The sequence below is a fragment of the Molothrus ater genome, chromosome 15 (assembly GCF_012460135.2).
Source record: "Molothrus ater isolate BHLD 08-10-18 breed brown headed cowbird chromosome 15, BPBGC_Mater_1.1, whole genome shotgun sequence".
Classification (NCBI taxonomy): Eukaryota; Metazoa; Chordata; class Aves; order Passeriformes; family Icteridae; genus Molothrus; species Molothrus ater.
In genome coordinates, this window is record NC_050492.2 from 15,039,393 (window position 1) to 15,056,580 (window position 17,188).

The window sequence follows — 17,188 nt, forward strand, 5'->3', positions numbered from 1 at the left end:
AGTGAGCCCCTTCAGTTGAGTGCATGAAGAAAGAGGGAGCTGGCACAGAAATTCCACAGCTCCATTCATTCACTTGGAATTAACACCAGTCACTGAGCTGGAAACCCAGGGACTCAGCCCTCCCCAGCCTGGTACAGCGGCTAACACAACATCAGGCTCTTCTTTTTATTTACTCAGATCACAGGAAAGTGGAAATTCATGATAAGATTTTCATGCTGCCCAGGTACGTGGTGGTCTGGGCATCCAGCCAGGTTGACCATGTACGTAGGGGAAGCAACTGTAGCTCATCTTGCCCAGCTGCTCATTTGAAAACCTGCCCTTAGATATCAGCCAGACTGAGCTGGCCTCCTGAGACCTAAGACTGAGAGACTTTGGTGCATGATTATAAGAAGGAAGAAGAGAAGTAAAATGAGCAAGACCCCATCCTTTTGTAGTATTAAAATGAAAACCACTGACAGCTATAGTTTGCAGGACTGCAATTCCAGAGACATCAGGAGTAAGTCTAATTAATAAATCTGAAGACAGACTAAGAACCCCTGATCCAGTGCACCAAAGGAAAACTGAAGCCATTTTTTCTTAACAGATCAGGGCATGGCTTAGAGGGCAGAGCTTTGACTTCCTCTCACACAAGGCTGTTGCTGTGCTCCTGAGGAAGTCAGCAGCCAGCCAAGAGCACACAGTGCAGCAGCAGTAGAGAACAGCCTCTGGACCCACACAGGAGCTGGCATTTGCTTCAGAAGACAATTCTCTCACATCTTTTTTCTCCCCATGCATTAGCTTTACCTGTGGATGTTGTGCTAGTGGTGGATGCCAAGGTAACAGCCCTGGAAACAGAGTCCTTTTGTACCTGCACAGCTGTGCCAGGCTACTGTCTGGCCTCTGCTCAGAGCTGAACATCATCTCTGCCTATTCAACCCAAATCCCACAGACTGGCCAGCACCTGAGAGCCCTCTGGGTGCATTTGCCTTCCAACAGCTGTTGGAAACTGGCCTGAGGTGCCCCACCAGCCAGAGCCCCACAGGCAGGCAGGATTCTGCCCGAGCCTGGGAAGCCCATGGTACTGCAAAGAGTCTGGGTGCGAAGAACACAGGTGTCTTAGACTGTTATGGCTAATAGCGCCTGGTCTCTACAGGGAAAATACTAGAATAACTGGCAATAGAAAACTCAAATTACTGTGATTTTGTCCCAGACCCATTGCTCTGCTTACAGCCATTATTACAGAGCAAAATTCCTTTTATTCCAGGCTGGTTTCCTTACAGGAGGATTGTTCTGAACAAGCCAGAACAGCAGAGTAGCAATTCCAAAATAACTACCCTTACAAACATCCCCAAGGAGACCAGCCTGGAAGCAGAATGGAGAGGCCAGCCTTGAGCTCTGTCCTGCTGAAAGCCAACGCCAAAGAAAAGAACAAATTCCCTTGCACTGCCAAAGACTTCAAAGCCTTTTCCTGATCACAGTCGGGATTCCCCAGGATCAATGGATACACTCACAGTCCAGCCACACCAGGGACCAGAATACCACAAGGCCAAAGACATTCCTGCTAAAAGGCACACTAGAAATTCTGCTCCATTTTGTAACACAAATAGGACCTTTATCAGTCTCGAGGATGGGAGAGGAACTGTGATAATTTGTGATTTGCCTGAGCCAAATGCTTTGCATCAGTAGCTGGGCTGTGCCTGCAGAGAGAGAACCTTCCACCAAAATTAAGCACCAGCCTGTATCAGCCTTTACTCTGGCTCCTGTTATCTTGACAGGACCCATGTCACATCCCAAAAGATTTAGCATGGCAGGAACCTTTTATTTTAAAACTACATCAACTCTGCATTAAGATTACATGGTGAAACTTCCTCCTGCTAGAGGAATGCAGAAGTTACAGTTCTTGTACTAGCTATGATTTGCTCAAACATCATAGATTTAGGCTGCATTTAGCAAGCCAGTATGTAACTGAAAATTATATATTCACAGCCTGAAAAGTTAATCTTATTACAAGCTACTACTTTGATATTACCTGACATTGTGCTAACACAGATTTTACATTTCAAGCAGCAGCTAAAACATAACTTACTGAATATGTTGATAACCAACTAGTGTATTTGTTCACTTAAGCTCTACAAAGGTTGGCTATGGAAAACTGATATGAAAAAGAATAAAAAGAGGATTAATATGGGCGTTCTGACTGTGCTTCTATGCCTCTCTCTTCACATGAAGGAGAAAAATCCACACCGCTAGACTGATAGTTATCATTTTGCAATTTTAGTGAAACAAGAGGGAAACTTTTTTGCAGTCTCTGCCACCCAAACAGGCCATTTTTGCACATACAAATGTCAGACTTCATGCAGAGCACAGGCCATTCCTGTAGTAGTACAGAACATTCTCCCCTCTCAACAGCCCTGAAGGACAACTGCCCACATGGCTCGAGCTTCCATTTTCTTCCACTGCCACATTCTCTGCAGGTCCTCAACAAAGCACACAATAGACAAATCTTACAAGTACTGCTTGAAGCATCCAGGACTAGATCCTGGGGTAACGTTCAGGAGCTGATAATGTGGTGAATTATTGTGTGAAGTCAATCAGAAATGATATCTCTGTGCAGGAGGTGCTGGAAATACCAGAGCTTCCAATAACAAGAACAAGGCAGAGTGAACAAACCTCCCAATACTCCAAATATCCTGAGAGAGACAAGACTGCAGCACCTGCCTGCCAAGTAACAACAGGGAAGGGGGGCGAGCACGAGGAGCAAACAGACGGAAGCAGCACTTGGCAGACCTGGAGTGTCCTGGGCAGGCTGCGGTCCCGCCGCGCCGTCGCAGTACATGGCGTGCACCTCGATCTCCTCAGCTGGGAAGCTGTGGTCACACAGAGGGCATGACACACGGGCAGCAGCTGCAGGACTGCACTCAGACACAGTCCTGCCAGCATCTTCATCCCCACCAACCTAAGGAAGAAGAAGAAAAATTAGCCAGACAGCACTGTTTCTTTTACTTTGCTTAGGTGCAGAGCTCCATGCTGTCTGGTAGCTACTCACCTTCACACAGACTCAGATTTTCTTTATAAGTTTTACTCTTCCTTCATCACATAGTGCTCAGAAATAACACCACTGGCTAAATGAACTACACTGCACTAATAACTAATTTTTCTTGCAAAGGCAACATGTCCTTCTGAATCATGGTGAAACTCCCTGCACAGTCATGCACACCGTTTAAGGCAAACATCACCTGCACTAAAGTGGAAAAACGGCAAAGCTTCCATTAATCAGGAAATCTCAGAAGCGAAACTGATGGAAAATTCATGGGGCAAAGCAAGAGTTCAACACCTGACTTGTGCTCATCAGTTTCTGGACATGATCCATGCTACACAGGCAGCATTGTCTGGGAACAGAGCTCCCCCAGGATGAAAGGAGGCTGCTGTGGTGTTAGGAACCCTGGAGAGATCACTTGAAGCTCCTCCTTTATAGAGGAGGTGACTGGAGCAGTCATGAGAGGGGACACCGATCAAGGAGAGAGGGAATACCATTAAAAACCTGTGTCACACAAAATTACTAGCAGAGGCTTTTCGCCAGGGCAGAATGTCACAGCTCGTGTACGTTCTCAGGGTGCCACTACCACTTATGGACACTCTCTTTCTGCATTGGTCACACAGCTGCAAAGGTGCTCCACTACCAACCCCCAGAGAGCCAGCCTGCTCCCTACGCCTCTGACATTCCCAAATGCAGCAGACTGCAGCCATCTCACTCAGAACTGCATCTCTGCCTAGTCAGGCTTGCTGTAAGATTTTACCACATTTAAGAAAAAAACCTTCCCCTCCCCACAATGATTAAGAAAAGCTATTTAAATATTAATCATGTAGAGAAACTTATAGAAAAATAATATGGGAGAGGTTTCTCTCCTTAGAGCTAAGCAGTGACATGTGGACAGTGTGCAGCAAAACTGCTGTCTGCTTCCCTCCAACAGTATCATTTCAGGGAAGCAGTAATTGGGGTCAGCCAAGATGCTCCGTGCCACTGGAGCGCTTTGCTGTATTACTCGGTTTATTACTTCCTTTCCCAAATGAGGATCTGATCCTGATTTTTATGTCCTAAAGGGAAGGAGGTGCTTTGTTGACTCAGAGGAGCTATGACAAAAATTGCAGGACTGGGACTCAAACTGACATTCGGACTCTCAAAACGCATTTCTCCCCAACACCAGCTGAAAGGCTACAACGGCAAGCCCCAGGAACATCCCTCATTCCCAGGGAGGCTCTCTGCCCTAAATTTCTGCAGAGGAGTTGCCACAAGAGTTCCTCCAGCCAAACACAGGCTGCTGAAGTACATCACTTAACAGCATTAACACTCGTACCCCTCTCTCACATCTCAGTGTCATTACATCTTGTGAAGTCCTCACTGTGGGGCATCACACTCAAGAGCCATAAAACACAAGATGTGTCAAATATGAATGATCAGATCAAACCTGTGCTACACAGACAACACACATAAAAAATATGATGGGAAAAGCAGCAGGCACTGCTCCTTCTAGCTGCCTTTTTTAAAGCAATCTTAGGAGATCACCAATTCTGCACACCCTGCCCGCCTACATTCAGCGGTAAATTACTAATTTTAAATGGAAATGCAACATTCTGTAACAAAAGACTGCTTGTACAAAACCTTGCTGTAACAGTCTGGAAAACCTCAACTGCAGAACCAATCACCCCTGTCAGAGCCAGAGACAGTTGCCTCTGCTTTTTAGCAGAGGAAATTGCCTACAAGACATAGTACTTGCAGCCAAGAGCCAGCCAAGAGCAATGCTAGAGGCTGAGCTCAACAAGACTCCTGTGTCCTGGCTCAGCATCTGCTAGGAAGAAGTCAGTCCCAGTGCTCTCTGCTTGGCTCCTGCAAACCACTGATGCCATGGTAGCTGTTTCTGCTGTTTTCCTGGAGGGCTGCAGGCTCTGGTCTGGGACCTGCTGCCAACCATAATGATGTCAAACAATCCCTAGGAACCAGCTCCCCACCACCTGGTGTCACCCAGGCAGATGTGTGAGACACAGGGCATCCTCTGCAATGCACAAGGGGACAGGACAGTGCCCTGGCCACAGCCAAATGGGTCACAAATGTGCTTTGGTGGCCAGCTCAGGACTGCCTCTCTCCTTGCTGCAGTCCCTAATTGGCTGAGCAGTGCTTGGAGATACCTGCAGAATGAAAGGCACACGAGAGCAGAAGATGGTTTATTAAGAGGCCTGTGAGAATGAGACATTGGAACTGCAGACGTGCTGTACAAGCTGCAAACTCCCAGAATGAGCTTTCCACAAATGAATCCTCTTGTCAAGAGCTGTATGATTCTGTATTCATGTACCCTGCACCAGAGGAGTACTTGGCAACCCCTTTGATATTGCTCTCTAAATTAATAGACAAAGGGAGTTTTATCAGAAGCAGGAACTGAAGTCAGATGTTGGTACAGTGACAGCTGCAAAGCAATTGCTGTGCAGGTGTGACAACACAGGGAAAGGGGCTGCACACAGCAACATCTGCAGCAAGAGGTAAGAGGATAGCCCTGCCACTGACTTGCTATTAACTATTACTGCACAAAACTCAAGATTGCCAGACTCAGGACACTCTGCTTGGCCTGAAAACCCCCACCAGCCCTCAACACTTCAAGCACATCTTTATACCAGTCTGATCTCTGGGTTAAGCTCTCCTCTTAGCCTCTTGGATATAGTCTGTGGAGAGCAAACTGGAGTTCAGAGCACTGTAACAGAGAAAAGCAGATGACAGCACAAGTGACTGAGGTTTACTTGGACTCTCCTCAGAGCTCCTGGGGTCCCTCTACATTGCTGAGCATCACAGCTTGTGCCCCTGAGCATGGGCAAGCAAGAGCACTGCCACCCACACTGATGGCATCCTCCAGCTCAGCAGCACTGGGATATAAAAGAACGGGCTGGAATTGATAACAGCTCTCCAGCTACAGGACTGAAAGGCTTCAGAAGCAGCTGCAGGCAGTCCCCAGCCAAAAGGGACTGGAGATATGAAGCAGTAGAGAAAAGCAAAGAGGGAACTGTGTGTGAGGATCCAAATAGAAGTCCAAGCTTCCAGCTACCCAAAGGGAAATGCCAGCACAGCTCAGCTGAACCAAGGTCTGAAAGGTAGGATTGGAAACAGGACCCTTCAATTTCAAGCTCTTTTACCTGCATAGGCGCACCTCTGCTGTCTGAACAGAGCTCTTCTCTCTCCTCAATAGCTTCCAGTGGGCTTGGCTGTGTCTCTGCAGAAAAACACCTCCATGAGCAAAGGTCTGCAGCCCCCAACTATCTCTTCACTTGTTGATGTAGCTTAGTCCTTAACGCTTTTTAAGAGTTTTCACAGTTTCAAGACATTCTTTAGACTTGCCACAAATGTTATCAGACAAAGTGCAACAACACAGCCAGATGAGGGGTTAAAGTCACAGCATGGTGGTGTGAGGATAAAGGCACTGCAGCTGTGCAGCTTCATGGGGAGTGAGATTAGACACAGGGAAAGTGTGTGGGACACTGGCTGCGACGGAGACAAAGCAAGAATAGAGCTGCTTTCACATCAAGACAAGCAGAGCTCCCATTCCATGCTCTGTCTCACAGTCACACCTTCTTTAGACCTCCACATCTTTGTTAGCAACAAAATATGCCTCCAAGCACCACCATGACCTATCCTGCTACAGCTGCTCATGAACAGGAGCAGCCTCTTCATTATTTTCCTCCCTTAAAACCCTGGACCAGAAAATCTCAAACATGGTAGGAGAGACCAAGGAAGAAAAACTCCTTAGTTCCAAACATGTTTAATTAATGTAAGACAAAAATTATTTCAGCTCTCACGCTTTGCACATTATTTTCACACTGAAAAATCTGAAAATTTGATTGCATTGCAGAGACATTTTATTTTGAGAGATCCCTCCATATCCAATGCACATCCAGGTGTCTCTTCAGCAAGTCTCCAGCAATCCCTGTCACAGAACTACCTTAGAGGAAATGGGTCCAAAACTAGGAGCTCAAACTAAATTACCTGAATAATTTTAGCCTTGAAAAATGGAGAGGGGAAAGAAATTTCATTTTGTTGAAATAACTTGAAAATTCTCTTTTCTCTGAATTTCCTAAGCGTGTAACTTTTGGTACAAAATTCATAACAGTCTCAAGTGCCTCTTACCTGGGCAAACAGAGATCTCTTCTTCAGCAGAGTTTTCTGTGGCAGTATCTGGGTTCCTTTTACTGCCAAGTGGGGTCATTGTGGAGATGCTGTTCAAAACATAAATATAACATGAATCTCCAACCCAGTAGGAGTGAGGGCCACACCTGCCATTCTCACACAGTTCAGAACAGCAGATGATGCCATAATTTCCAAGTGGTCAATATCTGACAGCCAGAAATGACCAGGAGAGCAGCAAAATATGGGTCTAAAATGCCATCCTAAGCAAAAGCCCCAGAGGGAACATTTTTTTTCTACTAGAAAGGCAGAAAGAGTCATTATCTCTTGTCAAGGGAGCAAAAATACCTGCTCACAATTGTGGGACTCTCTGTGGGAGTTGTGCAGGTACCAGCACTGTGCCTCTTTCTGGCTGGGGAAGGAAATCCTCACAGAGGAAAGACAGACCTGCTTTATCCCACATTATCTTCTCCCTCCTCACACTGCTCATTTTCTCCCTGATCCCTGTGCTGCCAGAAGCAGCATGGATGTGACACAAGGCATTTTCCTGCTGCAAAGTCCTTACAGCATTAGTGTGGCGGTTCCTCGGAGCAGCACCCAGCACTGCTCCTCTCATTTTGACCTTCGGATTCCTCCTTTTTATTTTTTTCCTCCCACCTCACTGCACAATCCTTTTTTTTTTTCTCCCACCTCACTGCACAGTGTCTTTCTGACACAGACAGGCATTGCTGAGTAAGTCTGGCACCCATGCTGACACACTCTGCGCCTTGCGTGGCTCTCTGATTAGTCTGATCAAGTATGCAAGAACACACTTTAAAAACATGAATCCCCGCACTGACAAACACAAGATTTATTAAGCTCAACCACAGGCCTTAGAGAAGAGAGAACAGCCACTGCTGATTTATGATAAATAACAAAATTCTGATAGGAAATCACAAGTGGCTTTTCTCTCTAAATAAAGCATCTCAAAGCATTTGTTATGAATCCAGGCTGAGCGTGTTTTACTCTGTCTCTAACATCAGGGCTCTCTTCAAAAGAACTCACACAAAACAACTTGCTATGACATTTATAAAATGGGCTAATCAATTTGAAGTCAAACCACATTTCTTGCTACACCAACTATCTCCTGGTAACAAAGCCTATAATCATTTATTAAAACCCCAATCTTCCATGCTCTGTACAAAGCGTGGAACAAGCGGGGAGAGCAGCCCACAGAAAGCAAAGCAATTTCTTCACAGGACTGGCACTTCCTGAACTGCTCCACTCCCTCCAGACAGTCAGAGCCATGTTTTCCTATTAAGTGCTGCTGAGGCCAGCCAGTTGGGGTGCCTGAGCCATACCCAAGAGAGGCCTGCGCTGGCAAATTACCAGGAGCCAGATGGCAACACTTAATGTGCACAAAGACTGCAGCCATTTCTTGCCTTGCTGATGTTCCAGCTGCTCGAGGAGGGGCCAACACATCCAGGTGCATCCCACCCCAAAGCAGGCAGCCAGGAGCTCCTGGGCAGCTTGGGGAGTGTCCCAGACTAACCCCACCAGCTCCACCAAAGAAAAAGAGGTCCCTGTCCTTCTATATGCTCCACAGCCAGGGCCCTCAGGCCCTAAGCAGGCGGGAGGCCAGCGCTGCAGAGCACACACCTCGCTGCCTTCCACGCAAGCTCAGAGCTCAGCTGTCACAGGCTCATCAGCCTCAGCCTCAGCAGCAGCTGCAGGTTCCTCCTGCTCCCCAAGGCAGGTTTTAAGCTTGTTAGAAAGGTGCAAGCAGGAGGGATTTTCATAGTCTGCATATTGATATTAACTGCTCAGGCCAAATGCTGTTAGATCAGAGGAAAGTTGGCAGTTTTGTTCCAAAGCAGGTTTAAATTATAAAACCCAACAAATTAAAAACATGACATTATCTGGCCTTTCTTGTAACTTGCTCCCTGAATCCTCTCCCATTTGTCCTTCTTCTCCATAGCCTTTGATGCAGAATTGCATCCCACAGGAAGGAGAGGGGGAAAAAAAAGGAAAAGAGGAGTAGGCTTAAATCTGAAGAAAATCATGTTGACTTGCCCCACACCTGTCATCTGCTGAAGTGGCTTTTCTGGAGCACTGCACTCTATCTTTGGCTGATAGGCAGTGCCGTCTGGCTTCCTCCTCCCTGCTTTCCTCTTCAGCAGCAAGGCAAGAACATAAAAATACACACAGAAATCCAGTAAACCCTTCCCCGTGCTGCCTGTGCGCTTTCCCCAACAGACAAGTGATGGCATGGCTGTAACTCACCTCCAGCTCCCCATGGCTCTACTGCACCACGTCACAGGAGATCAGAGGGCAAGGAGCAACTCCTTCAACTTGTACAATAATGCACCTTGCACATCTTATAAAGTAACAACAGCAACTGATCCCTTCTCTTCAGCTATGCCCCTCCTCTCCTGTGCTGCTCCAAAGCCATCTATTTCCAGGGATACTTAACAGCAGAGACTGCAGCCAGCCTTTCCATCAAGCTGTGGGGGGACTGCACCCCAAAATACTCCAGGGAGAGTGGAAGAGCCCATATCACTAGAGAGAACCTGTGAGCCCCACACTCCGATCACCCTACTCACCTTTGCACAATTTGCATGGGTTCCCCATCTTCAGGCACATCCTCTGCAAGCAGTACCTGGGAGGGCTGGAAAGGGAAATTCTGGTGTTATATAAAACAATGTGCACAGCTGACTGGGGTCTGCTGGGTCATTGGGTTCTGTCCATGACATTGCAGCCAGTCTGCTGTATATTTTTATCTGAAAACGGCTCAGTATCCATCCAGAACGAGTCAGCTTTTTCTCTCCATCCCTGCTTTTGGCAATGCAATAAAGCCTGGCAGTACTTTTTGTTACCTTGCTGCCTAGACATGTTCCTGGACAGTCCGTGCCCATCCACTCCTCCCAACATTGCCATCATCTTCCATGCTCTCTGCCTGTTCTCAGCATCCACCTCAATGTATTTGTAAGCAGCAACCATAGCTTTTCTCCACCTCTACCTGTGCTGAGCTTGAAACAACCCAAAGTTTTTAGTGTCCCCTACACTCCCCCAAGTACCCTAGCAGCCCTCACCTACTCCACTTTAAAATTGATTTTCCTGAGCCAGAATGACCTGATCAACTGGTACAGCTGATGCCTGACCATGAGAAGCACTTCTCTGAAATTTCCTAGAGATAAAATCTGTTGCATTTTTCTTGCCTGGGAAATCAGCTGTCCCATCTAAGGAGGGGAACAGATTAACCTGCACAATCTACAGCTGGAAAATCTGTGTGCATTTTATCCTGTTTTTCATTTAACTCTACGACTCCACTTATTCTTTCCTTTAAAATTCGTTCAAAAGCCTCATGCACTGCTGAGGTCAGGCTAACATGCCAGTCATTACCCAGATCCCTTTCTTCTTCTGCAGTGTACACGCTACACTTGCCATCCTCTAATCAGGTGGAATTACAACGGTTTATTAGCAGTCCTTGCAGTCAGGCCTACAATTTCTCATGCTAGGTCTCAAAGAAACCCAAGGAGTTTTCCTCCCCCTTCCTTGAGTCTATCAAATGCTGTGAGCTTGATTTCTACCAAAAGGTTTCAACTTCGATCAGCTCCACTCCTGGATATACTTCCCCAGCAAGTTCCAAATCAAGGCCTCTCCTGTCAAATTTCCCTAACATGACTCCAACCCCCAAATATCCCATTTTTATCTACACTTTCTTTACTTCTTTACAGCCTAGCTCATCATTAACATAAAATACCACACCTCCTCTTTTATTTTTATTTGTCTTTGTCCTGAATTGTGCATTTCTTAACAACGCCTCTGCCCTGGTCACGAACACTCATCCATGTTTCTGTTTTCCCATGTACATCTGTTATAAAATATGGCACTAATTCAGGTCACCAGACTCTAAATCTCCAGAATTGGATCTTTTCCCTCTGAATCTTTTAAACACCAAGAGTTCCCTAACCTTATCTGAAAGGCTCTGAAAAAATTGATTCTATTAGCACTGAAGTTTGCTAGTGCAGGTTCAGAGGCTGTGAGATCTCCTGACAACCAGGATTTGCTCTGTGCAAACAACCCCTGGCTGTGGGAGGCAGTGGAAGGAGTTGACTGCTGCCAGGGTGGAAGGTCTGTGCCCATTGCAGGTGAGGGTTTCAGGGCAGGAGTACAGGCAGCCTTCCTCAAGCACATCGTTTGCACCTTCATTTCACACGTGGCATGAGGCCATGTCCTTTTTCAAGGACAGTTTTGAGTCCTCAAGGATGGTTTCTACACTCAGCACAGCCCAAGATCTCCCACCAGCCCCACCAGCAGAGCAGCCCTGGTGGCACTGGGGGAGCCCCAGGGCAGCACAGGCAGCAAAGGGTCTCCAAGAGATGCAGCAAGGTGGAGACATGACAGCTCTGGGCCCCTCCTTTGTCACTGCCAGTGGAATTGTATTTGATAGAGGGAAAAAAAAATGGAGACAAGGCACAAGCAAACATCAAACATATTGATTTTGCAAGTAAATCACCTGCTCTGGCCTCAGTGTGCGACTGCACAGAGAGGCGAGAGAAAGGAGCTGCCTCTCATGCTGGGTGTGATAAAGCAGATGAAAAGGCATTTAGAAAATATTTTCTCTCGTGTAAATAAAAGACTGGCAAATTTTGGGCTAGGGTTGAAATTGTAAAATTTGCTCCCCCTCCTTTATTTTTTCACCTTGAAAATATCAGAAAGGCTACATCTCTTGGCTATGGCTCCGAGACAGCTCCCATGGTCAAGAGGAGTAGGTTACAAGTTACCACTCAGCACCACTAAAACCTCTTTTCTCCCCAAGAATTAATTAGGTATTAGCATTAAACAGATAATATTTTAAAAAATACCACACAATTTTCAGTACTGATTAAAAGTTCATGCCCTTCCCAGCTGCTGTAGCTTCCCAAGGGCTTTAGAGTACACATCCAAAGACCTCTAGTCACCCCAATCTTCCAGCATAATGACACCTTCATTTCCAGAGGAAAAGCTACAGAAAAAAAAGTGCAGTTTGCTTTAAGAACCTCTCAGGTCTTTTGTATCTATCCTAAGGAAATGAAAAAGGGCACAAGTCAGTTCCTTTCCTCTGCAGATCACCTCTAAGGCTTGCTTAAATCTCCATCTGCTAAACCCGAGCCAAAGCACTGTCATGAAAAGTCACATTTCAGCACAGGCTGCTCTGCTCTTTTTCTGCAACCAGAAAATGCAGACATGACGTTTTTCCTAAGTGTTCAATATTACAAGACAGAATATAAATATCACAAAACAAGTTAAGTATCTTTCTAACACCAGGGTAAATGATCAAATACACTTGAAAACAGGAACAACAGAGCCAAGGCTTCAGTCATAGAGAAGATAAAGTTATACAATGATCCGGGAGTGAAGTCATTATGAAAAATGAGGGTTGGAAAAGGCTGACACAAACCTAAAATACAGCAGTAATAAATACTTCATCTGACTAGCAATCTGTTTAAACTTAGCAGTGACAGAAAGCTGCCTTCCGCTCCAGCAGGAGAGCCCTGACAGAGACAGAGGCTGACACCTAGTGTCTAACCCACCCGAGCCTGAGAGAAGGTGCCCAACACCAGGACAAGGACGGGGAGCACCACTGTGGTGACAGATCACCAGGGCAGGCAGAAGATGCCTGTGACCACACAGAGACTCTCCCAGCCACGAGGGAGAAGAGCGCTTCCAAAAGTGAAGCACTTATGGATGCAGATAAGCATGGAGGAACAAACAGGAAAGACTGTGCTGCAAGGACAAACCCACATCCCTGTCTGCAAAGAGAAACCAAGAGCTCCCCACACAGCCACAGGTTTACAAACCAGAGCTGGTGGTGGTCAGCATCACCTCTGTGTCCTCTGCCTTGGCACACTGCCAGGCTGCACCCTTCTGAGAAGGATCAGTTGGATGTGTCGCTCTCTGGAGCATTAATGATGACTGCCAGGCTGCTCAATGGCCCCTGTCTTGTGAGAGCTGGGTGTCAGCCTGTACATTCTCTCCTTCCCACAGTAACCTGTGTGGCTGGGGGAGGAAGTCCCTAAATTTAAGAGGGGCATTAAATAGCAGTGCCTGCTTTGCAGAAGGGACTGAACCATAAAAAGGACAGAAGGGCATGGCTGCTCAACCTCTGCTCAGTGACAAAGCTCTTACCTGGCAGTAGCTGGTGGTCGGTTCATCATCAGATGTGGAGTTCTTCTCTTCTTCCAGGCTGTGCCCTGGACTCTCTGCCTCCCTCCTCTTTGAAGGGTGGAACCAGGTGATGTTTTCAGACTCTTGTCCCTCTGTGTCTCCATCTTCTGTACCATCAGCAACCCCATTCTCCCTGCCTATCTCTTCTCCTTTCCCAAGCTCATTGTGGCTCAAGGAAGGACTGGGCACAACCGGGTTACCAAACTCCTTCTTATGCAACAGCTGCCTCTGAGCCTGCTTCAGGCTCTTCTGGTAAACCTCCAGCTGACACAAGATGACTTTGGTGTACTGGTTGGGGTCCACCCCTTTGGGGCAGAAGGGGATGCCCCAGTAATAGTGCACTGTGTTTCTTGCCTCCTCCTGTTTGTGCTTCTCCTCCACAGTCAGCATGCAAAGATCTGGGGTACTGCCAGACCCCTCATTCTGCTCTGCTTGTTCTGTGGAAACACAGCCCTTGGCAGTGTGCCCAGGCTGTGAGCTGTGTTTGGTACCTGCTCCTCCACCACTCCCCCTGGGGCTGGCACACTGTTCTGTGGTCCTGCTCTTCCAGAGTGGAGTGGCTGAGCTCCCAGCACCATCTTCTCCTGCAGAATGGCCAGTGCAGGGCAGGAGCTGCTCTTTTGGTTCGTGGCCAGCTGCTTCAGAAGAGCTGGAGGGGCTGCTGAACAGTCTCCGAGGTGTGAGTCGCCAGGAGCCTCCTGAAGCCACCTTGCCAAAGGTGGGACTCAAAGACATGAAGTCCCCTCCCAGAGTGCTGGGTAACATGTTACTCGAATCACTTTTTGCTGGTGAGGAAGACTTTTCACTTGACCTTGTCACAGGCTGGCCCTTCCCCGGAGACACGATTATGCTGGATACTAGTGAGCTTTCAATGATTTCCTGGCTCAACCTCCTCAACACTACCAAGGGGCTCCGGGCGACATCCATCTGTCCATTCCCATCAGCTCTGGAGCTCTGTGAGTGGGAGCTGCAGTCAGAGGGAGGGGTGTCAGGGCAGAATGCCAGGCCTCCCAGGAGCTCAGAGCCTTCTTTCTCAGCAGGCTGGCTTTGGCCCTGTGAATCTAGTGCTTCCACTGACAGATGAGGAGATGCAGTCGACGAGTCTGAGGGCTGACAGCTCTGAAAAACAAAAGGTTCACTCTCCTACAGATGTGTTCTCTATCAGCACAGCACAACCAAGGGCTCCCCCAGCACACTGGCAGCCATGCCATGGACTGCAGATCCCCCTATCCCAAATCAGAACTCTGTACCCCAAAATAGGGACAGCTGGGGTTAGACTTCATGTTCCTCTCACTAGGAACAGTACAAAGCAACTACTCTGCAGCTGCTGTCATTCCAGTTTGTGCTGGGAATATCTATGTCCCCCAGTAAAACTTTCTTTTGCAGCATGGTAAAGCAAGCACAGACAGCAACGTTGCTAAAGAACGCTGGTGAGCCTCTTCACAGAAGTGCACTTACACTAAGGCTCTCAGCAATGGCCTTCCTCAAGAGCTCCTCCTCTTCCTCTTCCTGACAGTTCACTTGTCTAGCCTCTTGCTCACTCATTTTCAGGGCCAGTGCAAATTGTTCCTCTTCAGTCATCTCTACAGCAGAAGAAACAGCATAATGTCAAGTCACAGCTGCAGGTGTATGTAAACACTCAGTGAATATCCAGCATGTAGGAAGAAATGGGTGAGAGCCCCACCTTCCCAGGAGGAATGCAGAGAAAATCATCTAAACCTCAGCTGTCCTGAAAAGGTGTCAACAAAACTGGAGCAGGCAACACTAAATGAGAAAGGTAACTCAGGTCAGGAACTTCACCTCAGGTTTCTACAGCAATCTAAGCTCCCATTCCCCGAGTATATTAACTGCAACATGACATTTTATTTGCCATCAAACAACACACACTGCAGCTGCAGAATGCATGTTCAAGGAGAGAGGAAAAGGACAGATTTTTGAAGTGTGCTTATTTTTGTATTGGCTAGGCTCAGCAGCAAAGCAGGGTAAACAACACATCTTTAAGAGACTTTTTTACTAACTGAGCAGCACAACTCACTGTCTTCTGACACAGATACCTGCAACACCACAGGAGACCTATCAAGAGAAAAAGAGCTACATGTTTTTTCACCCCGAGCCTCAGGTGGAAAGCTCTGTGGAGGATAATGTTACTTGCTTGGTGGTATTATAGAGGATATTTCACATGCATACAACCCCCTTCTGCTCACATCACCACTCTACTGCATCACTAAGTCAGTCATGCATGGGAAACAGGTTTCCTACAGTTTTAACTGCTATTTCAGCAGAAAATTTATTCCTGAAATATTCCTCGCTCCAATCAAACCAAAAGTCTAGACTGGCTATGTAGAAACAAAGCAGTTAGTTACTTTGGAAAACACTTATTTACTGAGATTCAATCCAACACTTTCACTCTGCTTAAAATATACAATGCCTGCAGAATGGAGTGCAGCTTGAAAAACAACTCAACAGCACTCTCAGGAGCTGAAAAAATACATCTTCTCACTCGAAACAAATTGACAGATTTCCTTCAGAACCCGCTCCCTCCTCCAGGCAGAATCCTGCATGCGCCATCTCATGCACGAACCAAAGGCTCGCGCTCTCCGACGGCTACAACATCTTTAAGACATGCCATTTGAGCAGGGAGGCTGCCCAGGCACAAAACATGCCTTCACTGCAGCCAGCTCCAGAGACAGGCGTTGCCCTGGATAAAGCTGCATTCACAAGTTGCAGGCTCCCATTTTCTATCCCATCCTCTCCCAAACACAGCAGTGCAGCAGCCGTGCTCTGGCCATACTGCAGCCTGTCCATGACAGCACTGCTGCAAGCAGGAGCATCCACAGAGCACAGCTCTGCCCTTCCCCCAGCTCCTGGATGATGGCAGCCGCCTGCTCCCCCACCCAAGCAGGATTCTGAAGCATTTTTGGACTGGTTACCTTCAGATTCCTTTATGTGTCCTACTACAATAGCACTTAGCTTCAGATTGTTGGTTTGGGGTGGGGTGGGGGGTAATTCCTTTGAAAATTAAGAAAGGGGTTGAAGGGAAAGCAGACTGCAGTGCTTTCAGGGCTCGTGGGGATCTTTTGTCCTTGGACAAAGTCACTCAATGATGTTACAGCCAGGAGGGACCAGGGCAAAAAAAAAAAAAAAAACATTCTTTAATGGAAAGCACAGTCCAGTGTATGGAGAAAGCTCCCAGCCCCAAGAACAGCAGCATTAAGCAGCATATCACAGAGTCAATTAGGTTGGAAAACACCACTGAGATTGAGTCCAACCTTTGACCAACCACCACCGTCTCATCCAGACCATACCACTTAGTGCTACATACAGTCTTTTCTTTTCCCATAACACCAAACACCTTCCAAGCATTCAGAAAGTGTATGCTGATTTGTTTTCCTGCCTAAACCATCGCAGCAATCAGGCTAGATCCTGTAAACTCAGACATGTGCAGGAAAACTGGTGCACATGATCGGCACCCTGCAACACACGACTTTCCACGTGCTTCAACAGGGGCCTGAACATTTGCCAGTTCAGGCTATCAACATCCATGAAGCTTAATAAAAAGAAACATTTTTTGGCGAGTTACTGCTGTACATTTTGTTTTCTTCTCCCTCCCTGGCACAGCAATTTCCCCTCTGGGGACAGGGAATGTGCCAGACAAATGCTGCCTCTGGCAAAGAAACCAGTGACAAACAAGATGCACTTAGTGCACCGTTCCAGTTGAGTAGGTGCTCTGGAGATGGGGAAAACTCGAGTTTAAAATCCACCTGGCATTACTGTGGGGAGAGCAAAGAGCAGCTCTGCTCATGTCTTCCAGCAGACTTGATCTGCTTTAAGTGAAGCTGACAGTATTTCATGCTCCAG

General features: G+C 47.1%; 1 protein-coding gene across 6 annotated transcripts in view; it reads right to left on the bottom strand.

Annotated features, from left to right (window-relative positions):
- UIMC1 (ubiquitin interaction motif containing 1) overlaps positions 1-17,188 on the bottom strand; it is a 39,662-nt gene that overhangs the window by 7,047 nt on the left and 15,427 nt on the right. For all 6 annotated transcript variants that reach the window (XM_036391738.2, XM_036391737.2, XM_036391740.2 and 3 more), the window contains exons 4-9: positions 14,789-14,913; positions 13,292-14,449; positions 9,724-9,788; positions 7,145-7,233; positions 6,157-6,233; positions 2,767-2,935 (exon numbers count right to left, since the gene is read on the bottom strand). In XM_036391738.2, coding sequence (XP_036247631.1) covers positions 2,767-2,935; positions 6,157-6,233; positions 7,145-7,233; positions 9,724-9,788; positions 13,292-14,449; positions 14,789-14,913 — 1,683 coding nt within the window. The remainder of the gene's footprint in view (positions 1-2,766; positions 2,936-6,156; positions 6,234-7,144; positions 7,234-9,723; positions 9,789-13,291; positions 14,450-14,788; positions 14,914-17,188) is intronic.